Source organism: Canis aureus, chromosome 14 (genome assembly GCF_053574225.1).
Source record: "Canis aureus isolate CA01 chromosome 14, VMU_Caureus_v.1.0, whole genome shotgun sequence".
Classification (NCBI taxonomy): domain Eukaryota; kingdom Metazoa; phylum Chordata; class Mammalia; order Carnivora; family Canidae; genus Canis; species Canis aureus.
The window spans coordinates 64,934,690-64,960,578 of record NC_135624.1 but is presented as its reverse complement, the minus strand read 5'-3'; the positions used below and the strand labels follow the sequence as shown (position 1 = coordinate 64,960,578).

General features: G+C 36.7%; 1 protein-coding gene across 4 annotated transcripts in view; it reads left to right on the top strand.

Moving 5' to 3' along the window:
• ADAMTS3 (ADAM metallopeptidase with thrombospondin type 1 motif 3) overlaps positions 1 to 25,889 on the top strand; it is a 261,150-nt gene that overhangs the window by 98,203 nt on the left and 137,058 nt on the right. For all 4 annotated transcript variants that reach the window (XM_077848318.1, XM_077848321.1, XM_077848319.1 and 1 more), the window contains one exon: positions 19,099 to 19,255. In XM_077848318.1, coding sequence (XP_077704444.1) covers positions 19,099 to 19,255 — 157 coding nt within the window. The remainder of the gene's footprint in view (positions 1 to 19,098; positions 19,256 to 25,889) is intronic.

Below are 25,889 nucleotides of genomic sequence, written 5' to 3'. Positions count from 1 at the left end.
ATACCACATGACTTTACCTAGCTGGGTGAGACCAGAAGGACTTCTTGTTTTCTTCACTTTGCGGGCCCGAGGTATCGTTAGTATTGTTAGAAATAATCCAAGCCACATGGATCTTGGAGAGCTCATCCTAGTATTGCTTCTGCGGTCATGACCCCCTGGAGGACTGGTTCATAGTGGACCAATATCGGGACCTGGCCAAGAGCTTTGGAAATAATGAATATTGTTGACCACACGACCTTGCAGAATGTATTTGGTGTCATTTTTTCAACCTAAACACATACTTGAGGATAATCAATAGTAATAGAAGTTGGATTCAGATCATGGCCACAAAGTCCATGGACTTGCAGATCCATGGGCAAAAGACTAGGAATCTGATCATCTTTCTTTCCATAAATTGATATAGAGTTTTTTTTTCTTTTTAAACATCCAGTTACCTTGAGAATATTTTAGAAAGTTGGTTGACAAATCTTTGATGTCAGGTAGTTCTAGTGCTGCAGTGCTTCCATGATGATTCTTATTAAAAAGATTAATTTTCTTTCCCAAAGATGACTTCTCTGATGAGATTTAGAGATAAATGGTTATTTCTGTATGAAGGGGTTTTGCAAAATACCCATGTTACAACCGTTAGCTCTACTTTTAATTGTTGCCTTATTGAAGAATGTCTCATAATGTGAGCAGCTGGGCAAACCCGACACTTGAGGTAATGCACCCATTCATGGAACATTTATGGAGCACCTCCTGAATGCCATGTACTATCTTAAAAGAGCTGACAGCCAATTAGAAGTTTCAGAAGTTAACATGTAATTTTAGCAGAGTAAATATAACTATCCACAGTTTAAGCAGAAGTTAGAGTTTGCTGTATCTGAACTGTGAAATGTTATTTCTCTTTATTCTTTAAAATTGAACGATGTTCCTTTTTCTTTTTTTATACATGTTCAGTGTTGAGAAAGTCACGTAATACAGGACATAAAAGTGACTTCAGTTGACATCTGGATACATATCCAATCCTTATATTCACAGGTTGCATATTTACAAATTCGCTTGCTTGCTAATATTTATTTGTAGTACCAGAGTCAACACTTGGGTGTGTTTGCCAGCAGTCATGGACATGCACGGAGCAGCAGAAATTTAGAGTTGCCCAAATGTGCATGTTCCTAGTTGAGGTCAAACAAGGTAACTCTCTGCCTTCCTGGTTCAGCTTTCCTACTGCAACAAGTATCTTTTTTGCGGTTTACTTAGTGCCACATTTTTTGCAGTTTTATGTTTTTTTTTATTGGTGATTTCATGGCTTGAAATGGTCCCCAAGTGTAGTGCTGAAGTACTGGCTTATATTCTTAAGCACCAGAAGGCCATGGTGTGTCTTATGGAGAAAATACATTAAGTAAGCTTTGTTCAGGTATGAATTATAATGCTGTTGGCCATGAGCTCCATGTTAATGAATCAGCAATGTATTTAAACAAGTTGTCTTTAAGTAGAAACACCTCACAAGCAGATTATATTATTGATTGCTTCATGAAAATGTTGTGACCAGAGGCTGTCAGGAATTGAATCTTTTATTTCCCTTAGGAATAATGTTCAGCATTTGCTAGTTCAGTGTTCATTTGTTCTATATGAAATGAAACTACCATGATTAATGAGAATAGACTGTATGTCTTTTAAGGGATTTTTATATGCATATACACATAATTTTTAAAACTAAAATGAAGTAGAGCAAACTGTCTGTGGCATTTTCCTATTTGCTAAACAGTAGAGGTCAGCATCTTTCCTTGGCAGTACAAGTGCATCAAGAAAATTTTAATATGGTTATTCTATAATTGAAATATTTAATCCTTATTTATTGTTCCACTTGGTACTTATAAATTTAAATTCCTACAAATGGAAATGCCAAATCAAAGGATCTGTGCATTTTTAAGAAATTTGATCCAGTGTCAAACTATGCTCCTGAAAGGCTGTAATAATTTATAATTCCAAAACTGACCTGTAACAGTGTTTGTTTCTCCATAACTTTGAAGAACTGAGGATTACTTTTTGGTTTGAATCTTTGCCAATCATAAAGAAATTAGTGGGGGCCACCTTAGAATTCTACCTACCATAGGACCCAACCTCAGAGTATGTGATTTAGTTGGTTTTCAGTGGAGCTCTAGGATTTGCATTCCATTTGGGTCTAAGATCTTTTAAATCACAAATGAAAGAGGAGAGATCACAACCAACATCACAAAAATGCAAATAATTATAAGAGAATATTATGATCAATCATATGCCAACAAATAGGGCAATCTGGGAGAAGTGGATAACTTCCTAGAAACATGTAAACTACTGAAACAAACAGGAAGAAATAGAAAATTTGAATAGACCCAATACCAGCAAAGAAATTGAATCAGGAATCAAAAATCTCCCGGCTAACAAAAGTCCAGGGCCAGAGGGCTTCCCAGGGGAATTCTACTAAACATTAAAAGAAGAGTTAATACCTATTTTTCTTCAACTGTTTTATTCTGTTCTATTTCTCAAAAATAGAAATGGAAGGAAAACTTCCAAACTTATTCTATGATGCTGGCATTATTACCTTGATTCCCAAACCAGACAAAGACTCCACTGAAAAGGAGAATTACAGACCAATATCTCTGATAAGCATGGATGCAGAAATTCTCAACACTATACTAGCAAATTGAATCCAACAGTGCATTAAAAGAATTATTCACCACTATCAGGTGGGAACTATTCCTGGGCTGCAAGGGTGTTTCAATATTCGCAAAGGGTAGAAAGAACATCAGGTTAGGAGTTGAAAGATAAGGGCTAAAGTCCTGACTGTGCCACTTGCTATATGACCTTGGACATCTCATTTGACTTCAGTCCTAGCACAAGAAGGTTGTAAAGATTGAGTGAGCAAATAAATAAGGAATGGGCTATGTAAATTTAAACTGACATTGTTATCACTGTTGTACCATATATGTGGACTTTAAATACTTAGATGCATAAGTATCCTCTCTTGGGGGCACTGCATACATGCTGAATGGAAGTGAGGCTCCATTTGTTTATAGCAATTGAATCTCGGGATGCAGACCAGCATTGGCCTCTTTATTCTTTCCTTAAGTGGCCATTTAAAGATCAGGATGTGCTCGAGTTTGAAAGCAGAGGCTTGTCATCTGTATTTATTTGATAGTATGTATGACCAGCTATGGCCAGCTACTCTTTCACTAGGATTTCACCTTCTTTACTAGTCTAGTTGATTGACGTACAGAATAGTGATAGGGAGCAAGAGAGGCCAGCCATCCTATAAAAACCTTGCTTTATTGGTAAAAACATTTTTTTTCCTTAATCTGTACTCATATCTCTGTGATTGACTTTTACAATTTAAAAAGAATAAAAAGCACTAATTGGCTGGCATACATAATGGAAAACACATCTCTTGTTCTTTAGAGAATATGTAAGAAAGAATAACTATAAATACTTTGAAAATCCTTTACACATAAGCATATTACTTAGCAAAGATTGTGACATTGAGAGACATATTTCAATTACAGCACGTAACTTCAATAAATTTTGTTACAGAATGATGCCATATTTGTGTGAGGTCACATTTTTCATATAGCACAGGGGTGCAAAGACAGACTCAGAAGGATTAAATAACATTGTATGAATCACTGGACTCTGTGCCTAACAAATATTAGATCAATAAATGTGGCTATTCAAAACAACAAATGCTTTAGCCTCGTAGTGTGCCAGAGTCAAGCTTAGTTTACGGCAAGGTCTACCTTTATTGAGAGATAAGCCTTCTCCTTTTCTTGAAATGGTACAGAGGGAGAGAGGGAACTAGAAAAAAGTCTTTATCCATAGAGCTTGATAGTGAACATAGGCTGCTACTGAACTAGCTGGAGAGATGCTTTAGCATTTTAATGTGACTTGCAGGCAGGGTGTGGCTTTTGATCAGGAGCTGACATTAATGATCAGGGTCAGTTGTGGTTAAAGCTTGTTTTTTCCATCATCAGAAGATCATCAGGGAAAAAAGTCAGTATATTTCAATACTGTAAAATGTTTTGGGCTGTTTCAGCCCTTTGGCAGCTTCATAAACAGAGTCGGGTTTCATTGAAAGAATGAGAACTGAGAAATATATGTTCTTTTATTCCAGCTGAGGTGGCTGCTGTTCCAAAGGAGAACTAGTTTCCGAGTGTTAATTTTAAGAATTGGATATTGTTATTTTTTTCATGAAAATATTATAAATATCATAAATAACTTTTCTGAAAAGTATGAAAAGTTTGGCATTTATTTTCTTTTGGTGTAAGCTAAATATAATGACTAATTTAGACAATGTAAAAGGGAAATTCCATTATTGGTTGTTGGTCTCATTGGTATGAAATGAAGTGGAAGGACTCCAGGTGATTTCCAAGATCACTCTCAGGTTTAAAGTTCTGTCATTTTTACTAGTTCTCTTTAATACCTAAGTATAATATTCTTTATTTAAGTTTTTAATGTAGTGGAGTAGAGTATCTGTTAGGATCCTGATAGGGAGCAGTGACATTCTGTAAGACTTTCATGAAGGGACTTTCTAAAAAGATGTGGGCATGGATAAGGGAACCGACATGCAATGATGAAGCACCCAGAGCCTATCAAGAGGTGGATGCTGTTATTGTCCCAAGGCCACAAAGGATAAGGTATGGAAATGGTCTTAAAATTGGGACCATGGTAAAGGGTACCTGAGGTGTACCACTGTCAGATCTGTGGTGTGACAGGGAAGGAAAATAGAGACAGATACCTAACGGTTCTCTTCTCCCATCCTTTGACATGGAGGATGCTGAGAGAGGGTATTACAGGCCAGTCTAAGAAGTGGCATATGTCATTTTCACCCACATTGCATTGGCTGGTGTCTGGATGTACCTATTTGCGGAGGAGGCTGGGAAATATAGTTCTCCTGAACACCTAGAAAAATGAGGGAGAATAAAGGGGAAAGGAGAAAAAATGAGTGGGAAATATCAGAAAGGGAGACAGAACATGAGAGACTCCTAACTCTGGGAAACGAACTAGGGGTGGGGGAAGGGGAGGTGGGCGGGGGGTGGGGGCAACTGGGTGACGGGCACTGAGGGGGGCACTTGGCGGGATGAGCACTGGGTGTTATTCTATATGTTGGCAAACTGAACACCAATAAAAAATAAATTTACACACACAAAAAATGAGGGAAACACAGGTACTGGTGAGTACCAGCGGCCTCTGCTACGGAAGGATCAAAGTTGTCTCTAACTTTCTGACCTGAACACCTGGTGGATTGTGGTTGGTTAGGAAGCTGTCTCTAGGGCTTTCTTCTCATCTGTTGATTACTTTATCCATAATAACTCTTGGCTTTTTCTCTCATTACAACTTGCCCTTCAGCGGCTCTTTTTTTTGGTATATTTAGCATATACACATCTTGTGTTTCTCTCCCCTTGAATATCTCTATTCCTTTATCTTGCTTTATTTTTTTCATAATACTTCTCACTATATGAAAATATATCACTTATTTGTCTATTCTCACTAGTATTTTAGGCTTTATGCGGTTGTGACTTTGTCATATTCCTCACTATACCCCCACTTCCTGGAACAATGAATGACCCACAGTAGGGACTCAAAAGTTTTTGTTCAGAGGAAGTATCACAAGATTCTACGAGTCATTGTAGCATCGCATCATAGTTCTCTCTTTGCATTCTTATTTATGCCCACTGGGTGTTCTATTTGCATCACTTCTGTTTCTCTCCTTACAGCTTTCCCTTTGTTTTCTTTAGTTTGATTTATGTTTTGCTTCATTGGTGTTTTAGTTAGTCTGATGAAAGAGTTTTCATTGATATTAGCAGAAACCACCCTACGGTCTTAACAGTCCATGTTCCATTTTTTTTCCATGTTCCATTTTTAAATTCCCTTATATGTTCTTGAGTTTCTAGTTGGTTGCTATTATTTGTTGTTGATGCCTCCCAATTTCCTTTGCTATTGTTCCCACTCAATTTCTGTTATAATCTCTTGCCTCATCTCAGGACCTTTCTGTTCCAGCCAGACTTTTCCCTTGAGTTCTTGTAACAGTTTTGGAAGCTTTGTCTCTATCACTAGACCTTCCCTGTCTTCACTATACAACCTTGTCTAAACACTTAAAAATACTATGTAAGGATCAAGTATTTGCTTTTACTCTCTAGGTGTTCTTTATCTATCTCAACTCGAACTCCATTCTTTCAGTTTTCCATTGTTGTGTACCAAACCACGCAAAATTAGGGTGTCAAATAACAGCTAATTTATTATGTTTATGGATTTTATGTGTCAGGAATCCAGAAGAGGGCAAGAGTGGATGATTTGTCTTTGCTCCAGAATGTCTGGGTCCTCATCTGGGAATGCTCAAAAGACGGGAGTAATTTGAATGGCTGAATGTTGGGACTTGATGGAGCTGGGTTCTTCATTCACACTGTGATGACTGGGCTGAGTGATTAGAAGGCTTCGACTATTACCAGAGCACCTGCACTTGGCCTCTTCATATGGCTTGGGCTCTCAGTGTGGCAGCTGCTTCTGAGAGGGGACATGTAGAGAGTATTCTTTGGGACTGAGGCAGAAGCTGTAAGGCTTCTCCCTGTCTAGGCTTAGAAATCACCCAGTGGCACCTCTGCTTTATTATTTTGATAAATATAAAAGTGAGTCCTAAAAGCTGGTCTGGATTCGAGGGAGGATGGTTAAATTCTACCTCTTGATAGAAGTGTCAAGGTCATACTGACAAAACCAGCGTGAGACGGAAGATTGTGTTGTAGGCCATCTTTAGTAAATAAAATATGCCACATGGACCTGTATCTAAGTCATAGGATTTCTTCTGTTTAACTCAGTGAAGTTGAAATGTCCTGTGACCTTGTTACTCAAAGTGTCATATAGGGATCATAAGCATGAGTGTCACCTGGGAGTTTATTAGAAATAAAGAACCTGAGAGCATTGAATCAGACTCTGCATTGATAACATCTCCAGGTGTTTCATTTATACTTTAAAGTTTGAAGAACACTGTTCTAGGAAACATTGACCATGATATGGACTTGCCAGTATCCACCCAATGGCAAAAAAAACCCAGCAAGTGCTGAAGGAATAGTTGAACTGATCGGGGTTGAACTCCAATTTACAAGCAAAATTTCTATACTTCAGATGATACCTGTCATTACTAAATTTTAACACTGTTGATATTAATTGTGACCTACATTATCTTTTCAGGATCAGTAAATATATCTTCAGTTTGTGTCCTCAAAATGTAATATGCACAATCCTAGGTTTAGTGATTAATCTCCATGACTCAAGAAGGTTAGGAATGATTATGTATTTTGATATTATTATAATGCTATTTTGAATAATTTCTAAGATAAAAAAGCTAGATTCTTTTGGATTTTACATTCTCCTGGAACTACTTTTTAATTGTTGAATTTAAAAAGCTTTTTCTTTCCTTTGTTAACTGTTATTGGATATTTTCTACTAACTGAAAACATATGATTTTTAGTTTGTTTCTTATAACTTTTTTGTTTCTTATAGCTGTTGATTTAAGACACCCTGACTCATTCTACAAAACTCTTAAAAAGCTTAGAAATGTATACATATTTTATCTTTAGTGGATAGATGACTAATATGTATTTTAATTATACAGAGTTCAATTTATAGATTCCATTTACTCATGTTTCCTTTAAATAACCATCTTCTTAAATTTTATTTTAGAGTAAGGGAACAAATATCCAGAAATTCATTTTGATTGGCACATTATTTGTTAAGCAGGTTTTCTCAAACTGTAATTTCCAGACTACTACTATTTGCAGGATCTGAAACGCTTGTTAAAATTGCAGATTTCTGATCTCCTTCCCAGTCCTTTTGAATCAGATTCTCTGGGTTGGAACATGGAAAGTCTCTGAGGTTGGGACCCAATTTCTTTGGCACACTAAAGTTTGCGACCTACTTTACATTAGTCTTATAATTACATTTTAAGTTATTTATCATGGGAATAAGTGGGCCTGAGGATGTTGGCAGGGAACAGCCTTTCAAATTCCCATCTTTCCTGGGAACTCTAGCATTGGAAGATGATTTAATTGGAGATCATTTTAGAGATTATCTAGTAAAACTCTTGTAATTTTTCAGATTATGAAACTGAGCTCCAAAGAGTTTACATGATTTTTTGAAAGTCATACTAGTCAAAGCTATGTCCGGAACCCAAATCTTGTCAGCCAAGCTAGGTTCCTTCTTTATGCTAAGATGAGGTAGGTTCATCTTATCTTTAAGCCTAATAGTTAGGTATGCTAGTAGGTTAATGGTAAGATCATAAAGGAAATCTGGAGCATTTAGTCAGAAAACATCCATTGGTTTTCTGAATTGTCCTTGTTAATAAGATGAATGTTTGTAATCTTTGATTCTTATCAGGGCTTTAGTCAACTAATTTAAGTTTTTTCTTAGCAGTTTTCTTGTATGTCCTTAGAAACCTCATTATGACAAAGGGAAATTACTAGATAAACTGCCTTAATGTGAAAATTCAACATAAGAAAACAAATCAGATACATTAGGGAGTGATGTATTCTCTTTATGAAGAGGAATGAAGCTTTTCTTTTTTCTTTTTTAAAAAATTTTATTTCTTTATGAGAGAGAGAGAGAGAGAGAGAAAGAGAGGCAGAGACACAGGCAGAGGGAGAAGCAGGCTCCATGCAGGAAGCCTGATGTGGGGCTCGATCCTGAGTCTCCAGAATCAGGCCCTGGGCTGAAGGCAGCGTTAAACCACTGAGCCATATGCTGCCCTGAACTTTTCTTTAAATGAATACTGTATTTTATATGCCATAAAGTCTATAAATGTCAAACACTTATGAAAATCATTTTACTAGAGATTTTTTTTTTAAGATTGATTTATTTATTCATTCAGAGAGAGCAAAGAGAGGCAGAGACACAGGCAGAGGGAGAAGCAGGCTCCATGCAGGGAGCCCGACGTGGGACTGGATCCTGGCTCTCCAGGATCACACCCCCGGCTGCAGGCGGCGCTAAACCGCTGTGGCACCGGGGCTGCCTCATTTTACTAGAGATTTTTAAGATTTTCTGAAAATGAGGATTCAGGGAAACTTCTCCTCCCACCCATCTTGAAATTCAGTCTCCTTCACATCCTTCTCCCTCATCCTTCCCTATTGTAGCCCATCCTTTCTGTAACTGTACAAGCACAGTAGCTATGGGTGAGCACAATATGCCTACTTTCTTTATAGGTTGTTCAATCACTACATTGACTTTAAAATAGCAAAAGATACTTAAGAGTATTGCATAATTTTAGTTTTTCAATTTTCTTTTCCTTTTTAAAAAGATTTTATTTATTTATTCATGAGACACACACAGAGAGAGGCAGAGACATAGGCAGAGGGAGAAGCAGGCTCCCCTTGGGGAATCTGATGCAAGACTTGATCCCAGGATCCTAGGATCACGATCTGAGCCAAAGGCAGATGCTCAACCACTGAGCCACCCAGGTGCCCTATAGTTTTTCAGTTTTCTTCCATTAAGAAAATTCTGTGACTTAACATTGTTGGATATTTTACTCTTATGAATAGTTAGCACTGAACTTATCATAACTGTTGAGACACATCATACCAGCATATTTGTGAAATATTGGATAACACTAGCCATTGTTAATATATTTAATCCTGTAATTTATACATTTCCAGAAAACTATACTATACTTTCTTGTTTCAAATTAAACCATAATGTTGCCTTGGTTTTAGCTTGAAGTATATAAGGCATGTGGTTTCATTTAACAAGTACCTACCTGCTTCATTATGAAAAGATACGTGGCAATTTATATGTATTCACACAATAAGATATTAAAAATAGAATAAGTTAGCAAGAAGGAAAAATAAGAGAAGGGAAACTGATGCCCAAGAGAAAGTCAGTATCCAAAGATTCATGGCACAAGATTGTTTAAAAGTTAGAATACAAATTTGACTTTGAGTTTTCTTACAGATATTACTAGTTACATAATTACAATGCTCATGAAATAGAAATGAACCAGTTTCTCAGCGGAAGCAAAATTGTTCCTATGACTAAAATCTGAGAGATTTTTCTTCCTGGATTCTCAAATAGCAAACAATGTATGATATTGAGAGGAGTCCTCAACAACAAACATACTGTTATTACAGTAGACTTCTCAAGATTTTTTTAGTTACCATCTCCTTCAAAATAGGTTGATGCTTGAACTCTGCGTAGCTGGATGAAAACCGTTTTATTAGGAGCCCAAATAACCGTGGCCTGGCTTAACTGAGGTAGGGGCTGGTAGTAGTGATTAGAGCTAATAAGAGGAATTAAAATGAATGTAGAGAAAGTCCTTTAATCTTCAGGAAATCTTCCTAGAATTTTATTTCTTGCAACCTAGATTTTGAAAAGAATCAGACAATAGAGAGTTGGAGGTTATGCTTTCTAATTAAAGAACTGAATTGATTCTGTCAAGTGTTCCATTTGCTGTAGCAGTTAATTGAATCAATATTAATTAATTGAGTCAAGATGGTATGATCTCTCTCTCTCTCTCTCTCTCTCTCTCGATTTAGGGCTCTAATCATAATACCTCCCTGACTGGAGAGCCTGTTCAACCCCTTCATAGAGCAGATTGTGCAAATACATATTTAGTGTTATCAGTTTGCTGGGTATTTTGTTAGATGCTGTAGAGATTCAGAAGTCATCCAGGAGGATCATTGTTGAATGAAAGGCCAGCCAAACCCAAATATAAATCTGGAATTTAATGAGATTTATTTTTTCATTCAACTCACACATTACTTGGCATCTCTTAATTTCCAGGCACTTGCACAGTTAACACAAATAATTATAATAAAAGATTGACAGTAATAAGTACCATAGGCATAAAGATAAGAATCTGGAGTCCAAAATAGTAAAAATTACTTCTGGCTTTGGAAGAAGGGAAGACTATGGGAATCAATAACATGGCTTGGGGAATATTGTACCTGCTTCTTAATTTTCAGAAACTCTCCAAATGCATCCCAATAAATAACTTTCTTTAATGTAAAAAGGAAATGCTGCTTTGGTTACTGAATACAGCTTTGAATCAGTTCTACTCACTATGTTCTTGCCTTTCTCAACTATTTTGTCTTCCTCAATGACTCCTAAAAATATTTGGGATATGATTGAAATGCCCTTTGAAATTCAGGAAAAATTAGGAAATCATCTTCATATAAGAACATCTGTCCATTCTGATGATAAAATGGAACCAGGCAATATGTCTATAGGTATATTCATAGAATAAATGTTGGAGGAAGCAGCATAGTGAAGTGACAAATCTCAAAATGTATTTTCAGGGAAACTTAGTGAATAGAGATGGAGCTATTGTATCACTAAGGCATAATGGTAGTCTTTCTTGAATATTGCATTTACACTTATTCTCTCTCACATACACACATAGCATTAATATAAATTTTCTCACTGCCTCTTCTAGATATTTCAAACATAACTTTAATTAAACTAGTCTAAAATGTTATAGACATTTAAAAAAACAAAACAAAACAAAACTTAATAGGCATTTGAAATTTATTACTGCTTTTTTATGCTATGACCTAGTATAACATGGTGATCAATTTAGCACAAAATAATGGATATTTTGTTAATTTTAGCTTCAATAATGTGTTATATTATTTGGCATGTATTTCCTAGCATCCCCCCAAATCTACCTGGTTTTACTCTCCTTCCTTAATAGATTCAAAAATCACTGCAGTAAAATGATATTTAGGTGTTACAATAAAAAATGGAATGTTTCGGGCAGCCTGGGTGGTGCAGCGGTTTAGTGCCGCCTTCAGCCCAGGGCCTGATCCTGGAGACCTGAGGTCGAGTCCCACGTCAGGCTCCCTGTGTGGAGCCTGCTTCCCCCTCTGCCTGTGTCTCTGCCTCTCTCTCTCTGTGTCTGTGTCTCTCATGAACAAATAAATAAAATCTTTAAAAAAAAATGGAATGTTTCCATAACATAAGTTTTTTAGATTATCTGACAGAGTTGGATATTTTGTTGGAACTCTTTAAAATATCTTTTATACTGATTTTTATCTTAAACCAAGTTAACAGTTTAGTCTTTTCTTAGTCTTTCTTATTATTGACATATAGAGACTTGAATTTTACCTTTTTTTGTAGGGCTTTATAGTTTACAAAGGGCGTTCATAGACATTATCTCATCTGAAACTCCCTGTATCCCCACCCCCTTACTCTTGTTTGCCATTTACACTCTGACAATAATTAGGAAACCTTCTAATCTGGTTTATTAAAATTGGGTGTCAAATATGACCGTGAGGACCCCTCCTAGTGAGTAAGGAGTATGGCCTTTGTGATAGCTGTTTCCATCCTCAGAGGCTATTTGGCTTAATTCTGGATTCTTGGCAGTGCTTGTTGAGTGATGTAGCTGGAAGAGTTGACCAGATGAGAGGGGAATCATGCAGCTGGCTTTTTAGCATAGATCATTGTTTTATAAATATCCCCTCCAAAATGCTGTCAAAGGGCCCATGTGAAGACTTAATTAAAACAATAAAATGTGTTTAATGTAATGTGCCTAAAGTTATCCGAAACATCATAAATATTTTAAAACTTCATCTGTGTTAAATTTTAGGAAATAATTGGAGAAATACAATAAATATTTCCTGAATTGTTACATGGGATTAGAGAATGGTAAATAAATGTGGAGGGCTTTGTGTCATAAAGGGAGATTTACAAAATATTACCTTGTTATCATACATCACTTAAGTAACACTGAAGATGGGTTAACATGATTGCATCTGTTTCACAGAATCTTCTAGGACCATATGTCTTCTTATGTGTGACATTTCTAAAAACTCCTAAATTATAATCTAGCAGTTGTAAATACCTGGCAGCACAGTACATAATGCCAGTACTTGAAATGCCACAGTCTGAGACTTTTTCATTTTGCATATTGGGTTTTATTCCTCTAAGTCACACTGTGGTATTCTACTGTGAAATAAAACTGGGGATCTGAGAGCAGAAGTGTATTATTCAATATTGGGGTGTAACAGTGCATGGTCTTTGAGCTTCCAGCAACATTCACTGAATGCAGGACTCCCTAAATGAATATCTCAGTGGATAAAAGATTTGACTTAGTACTGAAGATTTGATGCTTCGGGGGTCTTGTCTAAAAACATGAGTACTTTCTGAATAGTCACCTTTTATTTGGTAGCTACCAAGTGAGAAAAATTGATACAGTGTGGTAGGAAGAGCAGCAGAAAAATCTACCCATAATGACTGACTAGGATCTGAAATATATGTGTTTTGACCATTTCCTCTTCCATAACTCTCTGTAATATTTCTTCAGCCCCTGCTATTCTAATTAGATACTTTTGTTTGTCTGATTTACTTCCCATAGTCCTTTTTTGTGTCTTCTTTACTCTAGTTACTTTTATTTTGATTAAATTCTCTCCTGCCGAGATGCACGACACTAACATTTTCCTCCCATCTCTTCTTGCCATTCCTTTTCAATATCCTTTTAAGATGTTTTATTTTCACTTGCTCATTTCTTACGTTAATTTCTTCTCCCACGTTCCCTCAAACATTAAACACCTACTTTGGCCCAGGCACTGTTCTGGGCCCAGGGATGCAGCAGTGAATGGGACAAAGCCCGTGCTCTTGAAGCTTATGTTCTGAAAAGGGTGACAGTCATCAGGCTAGGCCTTGTTAAAAAAGCAAAAACCAAAGGAGTCAGTAAGGAGCCCATTGCGGCTGGAATGGAGCCAGCAACAGTGAGTAAGGAAACAGGCCTAAGAAATGGTGATGCCAAGAGCAGGGGAAACCCAATGCACCTCAGTAGAATTTCGATTATTCATCTGAGTGAGAAGAGGAATCTGTAAAAGCAGAGGAACTTAGGTTTTTAAAAAGCACCAAGTATTTGTTTTGTCCTGTAGTTACTCTTAGTTTCTTTTTCTTCCTTTCTCCTTTTCTCCTCCCATTGCCTCTTCTACCACCTGGACTTTTACTTAGCCTCGTGTTGCTTGCTTTCTAGTCTTTCTTCCCTCTGGGAGGTAATCAAATCAGTCTTCCCAGACCACTTTGTTCTCATCCACTGATGCACTGTTGTGGTCGTGGTTCTCCATTCTATATGTTAAAGCTCACACTTGAGGGACACAAGTCCTCTGTTGCTTCCTTTCCCAGAATTGCCCCACATAGACTCTGCTCTGAATGAGTGGGTTTCTCACTGTCCTCAAGCATGTGTTGGGCTTTTGCCTTTTAGAACCTTGCTCACGCCTCAATCGTCTCACTTCTAGTGCCTTCTCTCACACCACCTTGTGAAGACCCTGGTGAGGACCACTACCAGTCTGAAAAGCTGTTATCCCTTCACTTATCCCATTCATTCCTGTAGGTTTTCACTAAAAAAAAAAAATGTGTTAAAGACATATTTTGTGTTCATAGTGGTGCTGGTACCTAAGGAAGCAAAGATAAACAAAGTGAGTCTACCTTGAGCTGACAGTGCTCTTGAGGAGATGGAGGATTATAAATGTAACATATAGGTGAAATGACCTGGAGTTTGTGTTAAGAGTCATAAGAGAAAAGAGCACACTGCCCTGAGTCAGAATGATGGGCTAAGATGGATCCAATTTTAGACAGGGGCACCCAATGTAGGTAGAGGTAAGGAAGTCAGAAAATCATTTTTAAGGAATGAACATTTTAGCTGAGACTCAGAGGATGAAAGATAGGCAATGAAGGAAAGTGTGGTATGTTGGAAGAAGAGCCTTCTACGTAGAACCAACAGCATTTCAAAGGTCTGCGGCAATAAAGAGCTTGGAAATATCAAAGGAAAAATGAAAAGGAACAAAAGCCCTTGAAGGCCAGAACATAGTAAGCCAGGGGAGAGTGGCACTGCCTGAGGGGCATGGGTGGGGCCAGAGGATGCTGGCCTTGAAGCCCATAGTAAGGAGTGTGGTTTGAAATGCAATGGGAAGCAATTTAAGTGTTTTAAGCAAAGATGTGAGGTGATCTTATTTGAAGTTGAGACTGTCATTTGTTCATTAAAATCCGCTTGTCTTTTCTCCCTGAGCACTTGGCCGGATTCCATTTCCTGGTTCTCTTTGCAGTGGGCTCTGAGCCATGGGACTGTATCTTATGCATAGAAGTAAGTGGTAGTCGGAAGTACATGGTACTTCCATGACTAGGACTGACTCATAAAAACCTCCCGTGTGGGCTTCCTCATGCTATTTGCCTTCTCACGGGGCAAACTTGGGAGCCCCTGTTGCAATGGTAGAACCCCTGGCAGCCTGGATACCTGCATGGCTGTGTGGAATGGAACTGCCTCCCAGCTGACCTAGAACTGTCCTGAGCTTTTATGGGAGCCAGAATGAAGCACCGGATGTGTCAAGCCTTTACACATTCTGCCCATTTGTTACTACATTCTAGTGTGTCTGAAATAATATGATAGTTTGAAAGAGCAATTTGGCAGCTGTGCTGTATGAGAATGTGAGACAGTGTGAACAATAGCAATGGCCAAAGTTCTCATGCGGACTAGAGAGATTTCAGTTGAAATAGATTTTAGGTCATTCCAAATATAGAATCAACAGCTCCTACTGACAATTGCTGTGTGTGTGTGTAGTAAGCTTGTGGGGAAAAAAAATCTCACTTGATTTGACTCTCAAGGGAGATATCACTTAACTTTTTGGGCTTTGCATAACATACATACTTCACTGAATACCTGCAGACATATATTTTGTTTATTTGACTAAATTGTCTTAAACTAGAGGGCAAACAGACCAGAAGCTTTTATTTACTGTGGTGTCTAATATAGTGCTTTTTTTAAAAGATTTTATTTATTTATTCATGAGAGATGCAGAGAGAGAGAGAGAGAGGCAGAGACATAGGCAGAGGGAGCCACAGACTCCACGCAGGGAGCCCCATGTGGGACTCCAGGATCACGCCCTGAGCTGAAGGCAAAGGCCCAATCGCTGAGCCACCCAGGCATCCCTAATATAGTGCTTTATATGAGGTACTTTTTTCACTAACCTTTGCTTAAATTAACGAATAAAAGGGTAGGCTCTCAGATTTTTTGGCCATGGAGTTATTGGAGGTCATGTGACCCAGCATTGCCTTGCCATTGATACCACCTCAACTTGGCGTAAATTTTCATTGCCTTCTAAGGGAGAGGGTTAGCTGTGTTTAATTTTTGTATTACCTGTGTTTGCCCAATCATAAGGGAAACAGCATAAGGAAGCCCCCATGGGAGGTTTTTATGAGCTATCCCTATTCTTGGTATTCACCACTACCACTTCCCTGGGTAGGATACAGTAACATGGTTCACAGCCAACTGCAAAAAGAGAGCCAGGAAATGGAATCTGGCTTAGTGGGGAAAGTAGTATCATGGGGCTTGGGATTTGAATGTTTGCAATAGGAGATATGTAGAAATGTTTTTTAATGGCATGTGAGCTAGTCCTCACTGCCTTCCCATCACTTTCAAATGTCCCCACTAGCCATTGCCCAGTTCTCAGAGTTGCTTCATTGACCACTATTTCCATCCACAGTTAGGCACTCATCTGGGAGAATCATAATTTATGGAAAGTCTCAAGATAGGCGGTTTCTGTAATCCAGATGAGCAATGGTGAGGTCTGTAACTAAAGTGGTGGTGGAAAGAGAAGGATGGGATAAGAAAGTAAGAAACCTTATAGAACATGGTGACTGGATGGATTTGGGGCAAAGGAAAGATGAGAATAAAGATGAATACCGAAGTCCCATGCTGATAAACCTCAATTTATAAACTTCAGTGTATATCAACAGACCAGTGTTATCAAGAGAAAGCCAGTTAATGCTGCCTACCACCAATGGGTGGCATTAATGATGAGCCAGGACATTTAAGGCTTGGATGTGGTTCTGTGTTTGTCCTTAGTTTGAATATGTTTTATGAACATTATTAAACCATACATGCCTGAGAAGGGTAAAAATAGTGATGTTGAAATTACTGATATAAAGAGACATAAGGATAGGGCACCGATGCTAAAGAGATTAAAATGACAATTGGTAAGCATGAGAAGAATGTTGAAAATTATATTTGTAGAGGAGATCCATTGACAGTAGGAATAATTCCAAAGGGGAAAGATGAATCAGGCCCCTTGTGAAAAACACTGCATTTCACAGTACAGGAGGAGGGGAAGAGGGATTAACCAGAGGAGAAAACAAATAGTGGAGTTAGGTCTTGAAGGTCAGCATTGATATCGAATGCCCATTCGATAGGGGAGTTAGGTCTTGAAGGTCAGCATTGATATCGAATGCCCATTAGCTCAGTGTTCTTTTTAGTGAAGGCTGGAAGTTTGTTCAACAGGGTGAGGATTAAGCATGGTGAAGGACTTATGGTGATATTTTCTTGTGAGACATGGTCACATAAATTCAAAGGCTTTTTTTGCACAGCGTTGGGGTGAGTGTAGAAATGCATATGGGGACACCCTAGCGCCTAAGACCTCCCTGTGTGTGAGGCTGACACAGTGGAAGGAGAGGATAGAGCATGCCAAGTGGAAGAAATCAGAATGGAAACCAGGGAACAGAGTTGAATGCAATACAAAAACTATAGTCAGAGGCTTATTTGCTGCAAACAAATGCCATTTGGTAAGGTGTAGCCTACCCTTTCCTTTCTGTGTTCCTCAACGGAGAGTGGTGGAACCATTAGATCAACAGCTAGAAGGGATGAGAATTCCCAAGGCCCAGCCTATGTTTCATAAGAGCAAGTGATCTCATAATTTGAAAATATAGAAGAGGTCAAGGGCTTCAGAAGAAAAATAAGACTGACTTCTAGATCCGATGTATATCTCCAAAATAATTACGATTCCCACACTAACACATTATTTCTTGAACTTTATTTTCAAATAAATGTACTGAAATTTAAATTAATATTACATATTAATGTATGATCTTTTTTTTTTAATTTTTTTAATTTTTTTTTTTTTTATGATAGTCACACACACACACACACACACACACAGAGAGAGGCAGAGACACAGGCAGAGAAAGAAGCAGGCTCCATGCACTGGGAGCCCGACGTGGGATTCGATCCCGGGTCTCCAGGATCGCGCCCTGGGCCAAAGACAGGCGCCAAATCACTGCGCCACCCAGGGATCCCATGTATGATCTTTATAGTAGAAATATGAGCTGTAATTACTTGACTATAATGTAGATGTGGTATCTAATGAGGAGACAATTTCAGACAAAACCATAATTTCTATTCAGCTATAGTACTGAATATAGTCCTGGAATTTTCTAAATAGAAGATGAAACAGAAAGAAAAAGAGTATAAATATTAGAGAGGTAGAAGGCAATGAACACAAGCATAACTGTTTTAGTATGGAAGGATGAGGCTTGAGGAGGGAAAAATATGTATAAAATCATCAAGTTAGATTAAGATAGGACAAACAGGAGTTAGTTCTTCAAATTAATAAATATTAGAAATGCAGGGTTTCTACTGAAGCTTAAAGAGGCTATTTAAAGGAAATCATTCGGGATCCCTGGGTGGCGCAGCGATTTGGCGCCTGCCTTTGGCCCAGGGCGCGATCCTGGAGACCTGGGATCGAATCCCACATCGGGCTCCCGGTGCATGGAGCCTGCTTCTCCCTCTGCCTGTGTCTCTGCCTCTCTCTCTTTCTCTCTCTGTGACTATCATAAATTAAAAAAAAAAAAAAAAAAAAGAAATCATTCTTCTCATATCATAGTGGTATGGAAAGAAAATGTGAATGATTTAATACTAACTATGCATGGATAGCTCCACAGTGGATGTTTATGGGATATTAGAGATGTTTCTTGAGTTTCTTTCCCCTGCAAGATTTCATTTAGAGATATAATACCAAGTAGAATATATAAATGTGCTTCTTTTGCAGTCTGATGAAATGTATACATTTTGTGATTTTCTTATTCTTATCCTTTATAAAGTTCTTATTATACCTTGAATGAATTATTTTATTCCTCCTACCGTTTATGAATTTCTATCTTATATGAATTACTTACCCATTTTAGATTTATAGCCAAAAGTAGAAAGAAAAAGCATTAGTTTTCACAAATTATAATCTTGCCATTTAAAAAGGTACTTGTGAGCTAAAGATGACAGATACTTCTTTTTTTTTTTAAAAAAAATAACACATTTTATGCTTTCTCTAGGCTGGAATGATAAAAAGTGATAATGATGAGTATTTCATTGAACCTTTGGAAAGAGGTAAGCAGATGGAGGAAAAAAATGGAAGGATTCATGTTGTCTACAAGAGATCAGCCGTAGAACGGGCTCCCATAAACATGTCCCACGACTGCCAATACAGAGGTAGGCATCTTTGACAAGGCTTGATAATTAACCTTAATTTTAAGATATGATGAAAACAACTCTCCCAATCAATTAAGAGAGTGTGATAGTCCTGTGCTCTTGCATAATGTGGAGGTAGCAAAAGAAGTTTATAATTCATGAAATATGGCCCACCTTTTTTTTTTAACCACATAGTAGAATATATGTTATTGGTATTATTTTATTCCAGTGCATTACTGTGTTCCCAATATGTTTGTTATTTACGATTTCTTTTCAAGTTTCACATTGAAATTTTCCTTTCTCTAGCTTCTGTTAAAGGTTGAAAATATTTTTGCCTTTGAGAAGTATCTAAATTATGAATTATTAGTATTATTTTCAAACCTTTAAAATGAGATATATTGACATGGCAGAGGGATAAATATGTGATAGACACATTTGAAAATAAAAATGCTATTTGACTTTAAGCTATTTGTCTATTTTGCAAACCTTTTTGACAATATGGGAGAGAGAATGAGTTGAATGATTCTGCCAAATTTTATTTCAAAACAGGCTGGACCACTAAAGTCAATTAATATGGCATGTGAAGCTTTTCTAGTTTTGTATGTTTCAATGAAATCTGAGAATAATTTGTTATTAAAGAGATGTTTTTATAAGTTGGATATAGAAGTTCCCTTTTGGAAAAGAAAGGAAATTTGCGAATCTATGTTATTTTAATCAAATTTCAAGAAGTCTGTATTTACTTTTGTCAGTCCAACTATCTGAATTAGAGATAATAGAAATTTCCCCCAGAGAAATGTCAAGAATATAAATAATCTTTTTTTTTTAATATTTTATTTATTTATTCATAAGAGACACACTCAGAGAGAGAGAGAGAGAGAGAGAGAGAGACAGAGAGAGGCAGAGACACAGGCTCCATGCAGGGAGCCCAACATGGGGCTCGATCCTGGGTCTCCAGGATCACGCCCTGGGTTGAAGACGGCGCTAAACCACTGAGCCACCTGGGCTGCCCTAAATAATCTGTTTAATTTAACAATCTAGATTCTAGATTAATGATATCTTGCCTCTTGAGAGTTGTTATCTAGTTAGGTTGATTTTCAGATACCACATTTCCCTTAATATGCCATACTAATGGAATAGTACAGTTTGTTTGTTTGTTTATTGGAATAGTACAGTTTAAAATAAATTTAAAATTGATGTGGTCTGCAGAGTTTTTGAGAAATCTCTGATTTCCAGCAACAACACTGAGTTAATAGATGCAATACTGTAATATATGTCCCTATCCTAGGGGAGAACTGTGGTGTAATTGGAAGAGAGTACACTGTTCATTTAGACAGATGTGAGTAATAGCCATAAAACATCAAGTTGTTCTGTTGCCTTAGATTAGTAATTAACCTTTCTGAGCCTCAAACCTGAGGCTGTGAATAAAGAATTAAAATACATTGCGCAATTATAATAATAAAAATTAGAAGTAATATATGCAGATTGTTGAATTTAGCCCTCAACAATAATAGATGGCTAGTCGACGTTAGCTTTTGTTATTGCTATTAGTTATTAACATCATTTATTTTGTACAAAGATTTACATGTTATGAGTTTTAATTAAAGTCGAACAGTTAGGAATTGCTTGCCTTTGTATTGCAGACATGTTCCTCTTAGTTCTCATTCATATTTTCACTTTTTAAAAATGTCATTCTAAATCAGAGAACTAGTTGTGTCAAAGGATAGATAGTAGGATACAGTACTTTTTCTATAGTTTAGTTTTTAATAATATCTAATATCTTTTGTGAGGCAGTGGTTAAATATCTTTTAGACAAGCATAGCCCACATGTTATAGAATTGTATTAGAGGACTGGAAAAGTCTTAACACATAAGTCATTATGACTTTTCTCCCACTTGCTCCTTCTATCATGCCTATAGTCTCAAAAAGCTGTACTCTGTTGCTCCATTTCAGTCCCTGAGGGTATCCATTTCTATAAATATCAGTCCTGGTACTTTTTTAGTAGTCTGATATTTACAGAGAAGGAGAAAAGATTTTTTTTATCAATTGAAATAAGAAAATTGTGAGAAATACCTTTAATACCTATTGTATCTTTCTTTTTTAATTTAAATATTTTATCTAAATTCAGTTTGCCAACGTGTAATACATCATTAGTTTCAGATGAAGTTTTCAATAATTCATTAGTTGCGTATAACACCCAGTGCTCATCACATCCTATGCCCTCTTTAATGCCTGTCACCCAGTTATCCCCATCCTCCTACCCCCCTAGACCCCTTACTCTCCTTGTTGCGCCTCCTCTCCAGCGACCCTCAGTGTTTCCCAGAGTTAAGAGTCTGTCATGGTTTGTCTTCCTATTTGATTTCAGTTTCTCCTTTCCTTACGGTCCCTTGCACTATTTCTTATATTCTGCATCTGAGTGAAACTATATAATTGTCTTTCTTTGATTGACTTATTTCACTTAGCAGAGTACCCTCCATTTCCATCCATGTTGATACCTGTTGTATTTTTAGATGCTAGATAAGGGAAAATAATTTAGTAGTGAGGGCTTATAAACTTATAAGAATGAGATGAGTTTAAGGCAATTTTGGATATTACTTTAGAAAATTATTTAAAATATCAAGTAACATCAGCTTCATCTTACTCTGATTTGATAATAAATTGTTTTTAAGAATGTAGACCTTGGGATCCCTGGGTGGCTCAGAGGTTTAGCGCCTGCCTTTGGCCCAGGGTGTGATCCTGGAGTCCGGGGATCAAGTCCCACATCAAGCTCCCTGCATGGAGCCTGCTTCTCCCTCTGCCTTTGTCTGCCTCTCTCTCTCTGTCACTCATGAATAAATAAATAAAATATTTTTTAAAAAAGAATGCAGACCTGAAGACTTTATTTTTAATTTTTCAATTGTGAATAGAAGATTGCTTTATAGTTGAAGAAGGCCATAAAATACATTTTGGAAAGGTGTTCAGAAATCATGGGTCAAAGGAGGAGGAGTTCCTTTTTTAATTCTTAATTACTTTAAAATTTGACCCAATATATAACATAGAATGTTCCACGATAAACCTTAGTATGAGCTTAATGAATTTTATTTTCTTATTTATGAAGTTCTGATTGAATTGAGTTGCTAGTGGTTATCAATTTACTTCCTTCTGAGAATCCCAAATTATAACTATATATTTCAGAAGTGTAAATGTCTTCCTAGGGCAAAAAGACATTTAGATTCAGAACTTTAAATACTATACTTAACTTTAACATTCTTCTTTTAACTTCTTGGTCTCAAGACTGAGAACCAAGCTTTTTCATGGATTATATACTTTCCAAGTGACATTAAGAATATATTTTTATGCCTTATTCCATCAATCTAAAATGTAAAGCTGAACATATTCTAGGTTTAGGAAAGTATATTGATTTCTAAATGAAAGCTGTAGTAACATATAAAATAGTGCTTTGTTTGGATCAATTCAGGATGTTATTTTAGGAGACACATGAGGTCTTTCTTCAGTAAGTTATAAGAAGAGGATTAAAATACATAAAATGTAGTTAAAAATGCATTTGAGGGCCATGGTCTTCATAAATTTCTCTGACAGCAAGTCATCAGGAGTTTTTATCATAAATAAGGCACCATTGACCCAACAGAGTTTCGGCATCAAGGCCCCTATAAATAAACCTTCTGCTCTATTTTGCTAGTTGTCTCCAGAATTGCCTGACCACATGTGTTGTTTTGTCAGTTTATAACTGACATTCATTTAATTTCCATAGTTTGGAGCAAGTGTTCTAAATTAAAACCAATTATCTCCCGAACTAAACGATAAAAGTGAGATGGAGAGAAGGAGCCAAATTGGATTAAGACTGAAATAGAACTGATGGGGTTATTTGATGCAGCATATATTGGGGGTGGAGAGAGAGAAAGAGTGAACAGGGATGAATCAGAATCCTAATCTGAAAGACTAGAGGATTCTCTTCTCAGAATTCAGATATTTAAAATGAGAAACAGAAATAGGCTTGATGGAGAATGACAAGTGGGTATAATTTTGGATATATTGAGTTCAAAGATCCATTGGAGTAGTGAGTGAATAAAAAATGCACAGTATATTTTCATAATCATGTGTCAAAGTCAATGAATGCATGCCCTTATATACATGTTGGGGTAGGGGTGAGTAGAGGTTAGCTTGGATTCAGGGGCAGATATCGGCTTGTGGATGTTTGGAATGTCTCTGCTTGCCTTCTACTCTCTCTTTTCTAACTTTATATCGATGAGAATCAGAAGATGTGCCTTGCACAGAATTGGAAGCCCATGAAAGATATTTACTACCTATCACTGTAGGGGAGGAGAACATTTTGTCCTAAAAAAAAAAAAAAAATCCAAAACTAAATGCAAAGCAGAAAATATGCTTCTACCACACTCAACCTTAAAATATTCCACTTGATGAAAAGCAAACATCTATTTTGACTACTTATCCTCTTAAAATATTTATCTAGGTTTCCAATAAAAGTCACAGCTTTGAACCTGTTGAGATAATAGATTCTATGCTATTATTCAACAATAACACAAATCCTCAACAATTTCCATATATTACACAGATTCTCTTTCCTCTACTCTTCATAAGGAAGTTGTATTATTTTTAAGACGTAGAAAAATGTGAAGAACTGTTTGAAAATATACTGAATTTGTAAAATCACAGATGCAGTACTCTGCTTTAGAATTTCTCTTTTAAGACCTAAAACAGTTTTATGTTTGGCAATATAAATAATCTCTTCCAATGCAGAATTGGCAGGTGTTTATAACACATAGTACTGCCAATTTCTGTCATAGAAATACCATCCTTTTCAGTAAACAACAAACATAAACTGTTCATGCTTATGATAAGAAACTTGTCAAAAAACAAAACAAAACAAAACAACTTGTCTACTTCATTATGGGGGCGGAGAGTTGAATTTTAGTCTTTTTTAAAAATTTTCTGCTTTGGGAGGATGAAAATCACACCCATTTGTGGACATTCAGTTTTGACAAAATTATTTTATATTTTACTAGTTTTTGAAATTTCATTTGGTAATAACGTGGTTTATCTACCAATAAAGGGACATAAAGTTCACCTCCACTGAATCTAAGCTCAGATGAAAAACAAAACATATCCCTGACTATCTCTTAAGAATGTCTACATTGTTGTCCATAAGAAGTTTGCTTTAGGCAGTCTATTTTGGGGGAAATGGGAGGGAGTTGTGCTTGTATGACATCATTCAGCTTTTCATATTTTTTATTTAATTCCTAGGCCCTTAAGCTTCTCCCATCAAATTACAAACTATTCACTCACCAGAAGCTTTGTGTTAAAGTAATTTTTGTAATTACTTCCTACCAGTGGGAAACAAGGAATAGTAAGCCTTTATCTCCTAGCTTCCTTTCAGGATTTCCATTTTCCTGCATGAACCCAAGCGCTTGTGTCGCTGGCATGGTTGTCATGGTGCTGTGAAGGAGTGTCTTTGTCCCAGGTGGGAAACATATACAAGTCAGAAATGATTTGGGAGTTGCTCCTGGTTGCCAGGGAATGAAACTATGAAACAAGAATTAGAATAATGGGAAGACTATTTCTTATTTTAGTGACTCCAGGAACTTCCTAGGCAGAGTCCTTCCTTGTATCTATAGAAAAGTCAGTAGGTGCTATAACTATTGTATTTGGAAGTTCTCATGACCTATGCCCCGATTAAAGAGGAACAGTGATGGACTTTGCAAGCTACCAAAAAAAAAAAAAAAAAAAAAAAAAAACCAAAACAAACAAACAAAAAAGAATCACATGAGAGAAATGATTTTAAATGAAGTATCAAACATTATTATAATTATTAAGATCTATCAAATAGCAGTCATTCTTTTAGGTGTATGTTAAATGATAAATTTTATTCTTTTTTACTCAGCTGCATAGTTTGGTATAATATATCTAAGACCAGCCATTTGTCAGAGCTACTACCAGTGGATTCATATGGAAATACTAATTATATTTATGTAATTCCTTCTTAAGTTTGTTTGCAGATTTCATAATCTATGTATTTATAATAATTATTGGCAAAAAGAAGGCAATTAAAGATTGAATTGTAAAATGAAAAAATGAAGCAAAGTGATGGTTGAAGATCTTTCAGATATGAAAGATAAAAGATAATACTTTTATTTTCTTGTATTAGAATGTCTAATGGGGTCTATTCTATCCCTTCATGAATAGATATCATGAAAGGAGTTTGTTTATATAGACCAGGATTAAAGTGTTAAAAATGTAACTCCATTCTTTTCTGATAAAGAATTGAATATGGAAAGATACAAACTGTATTGAGAAATCAGAGCTTCTGGATTACTAATTATTGATGTGACATTAAAGGATAAGAGAATTTGAAGTTTTTAGATATATCTAGGTGATTGAAACAAAATTGAAAACAGTTAATTTATATTAGGATACAAAGCCAATGCAGATAATGTAGGCTGGACATTGATTCTTAAATGATTGACTACTCAGAAGTAACTGTATCGGAGTGTCTGGGCGACTCAGTCAGTTAAGCATCTGCCTTTGCCTCAGGTCATGAATCTTAGGGTCTTGGGATCAAGCCCGGTGTCGGTGTCGGGCTCCCTGCCCAATGGGGAGTCTGCTTCTCCCTCTGGCCCCTCTCCCTGCTTGTGCTCTCTTC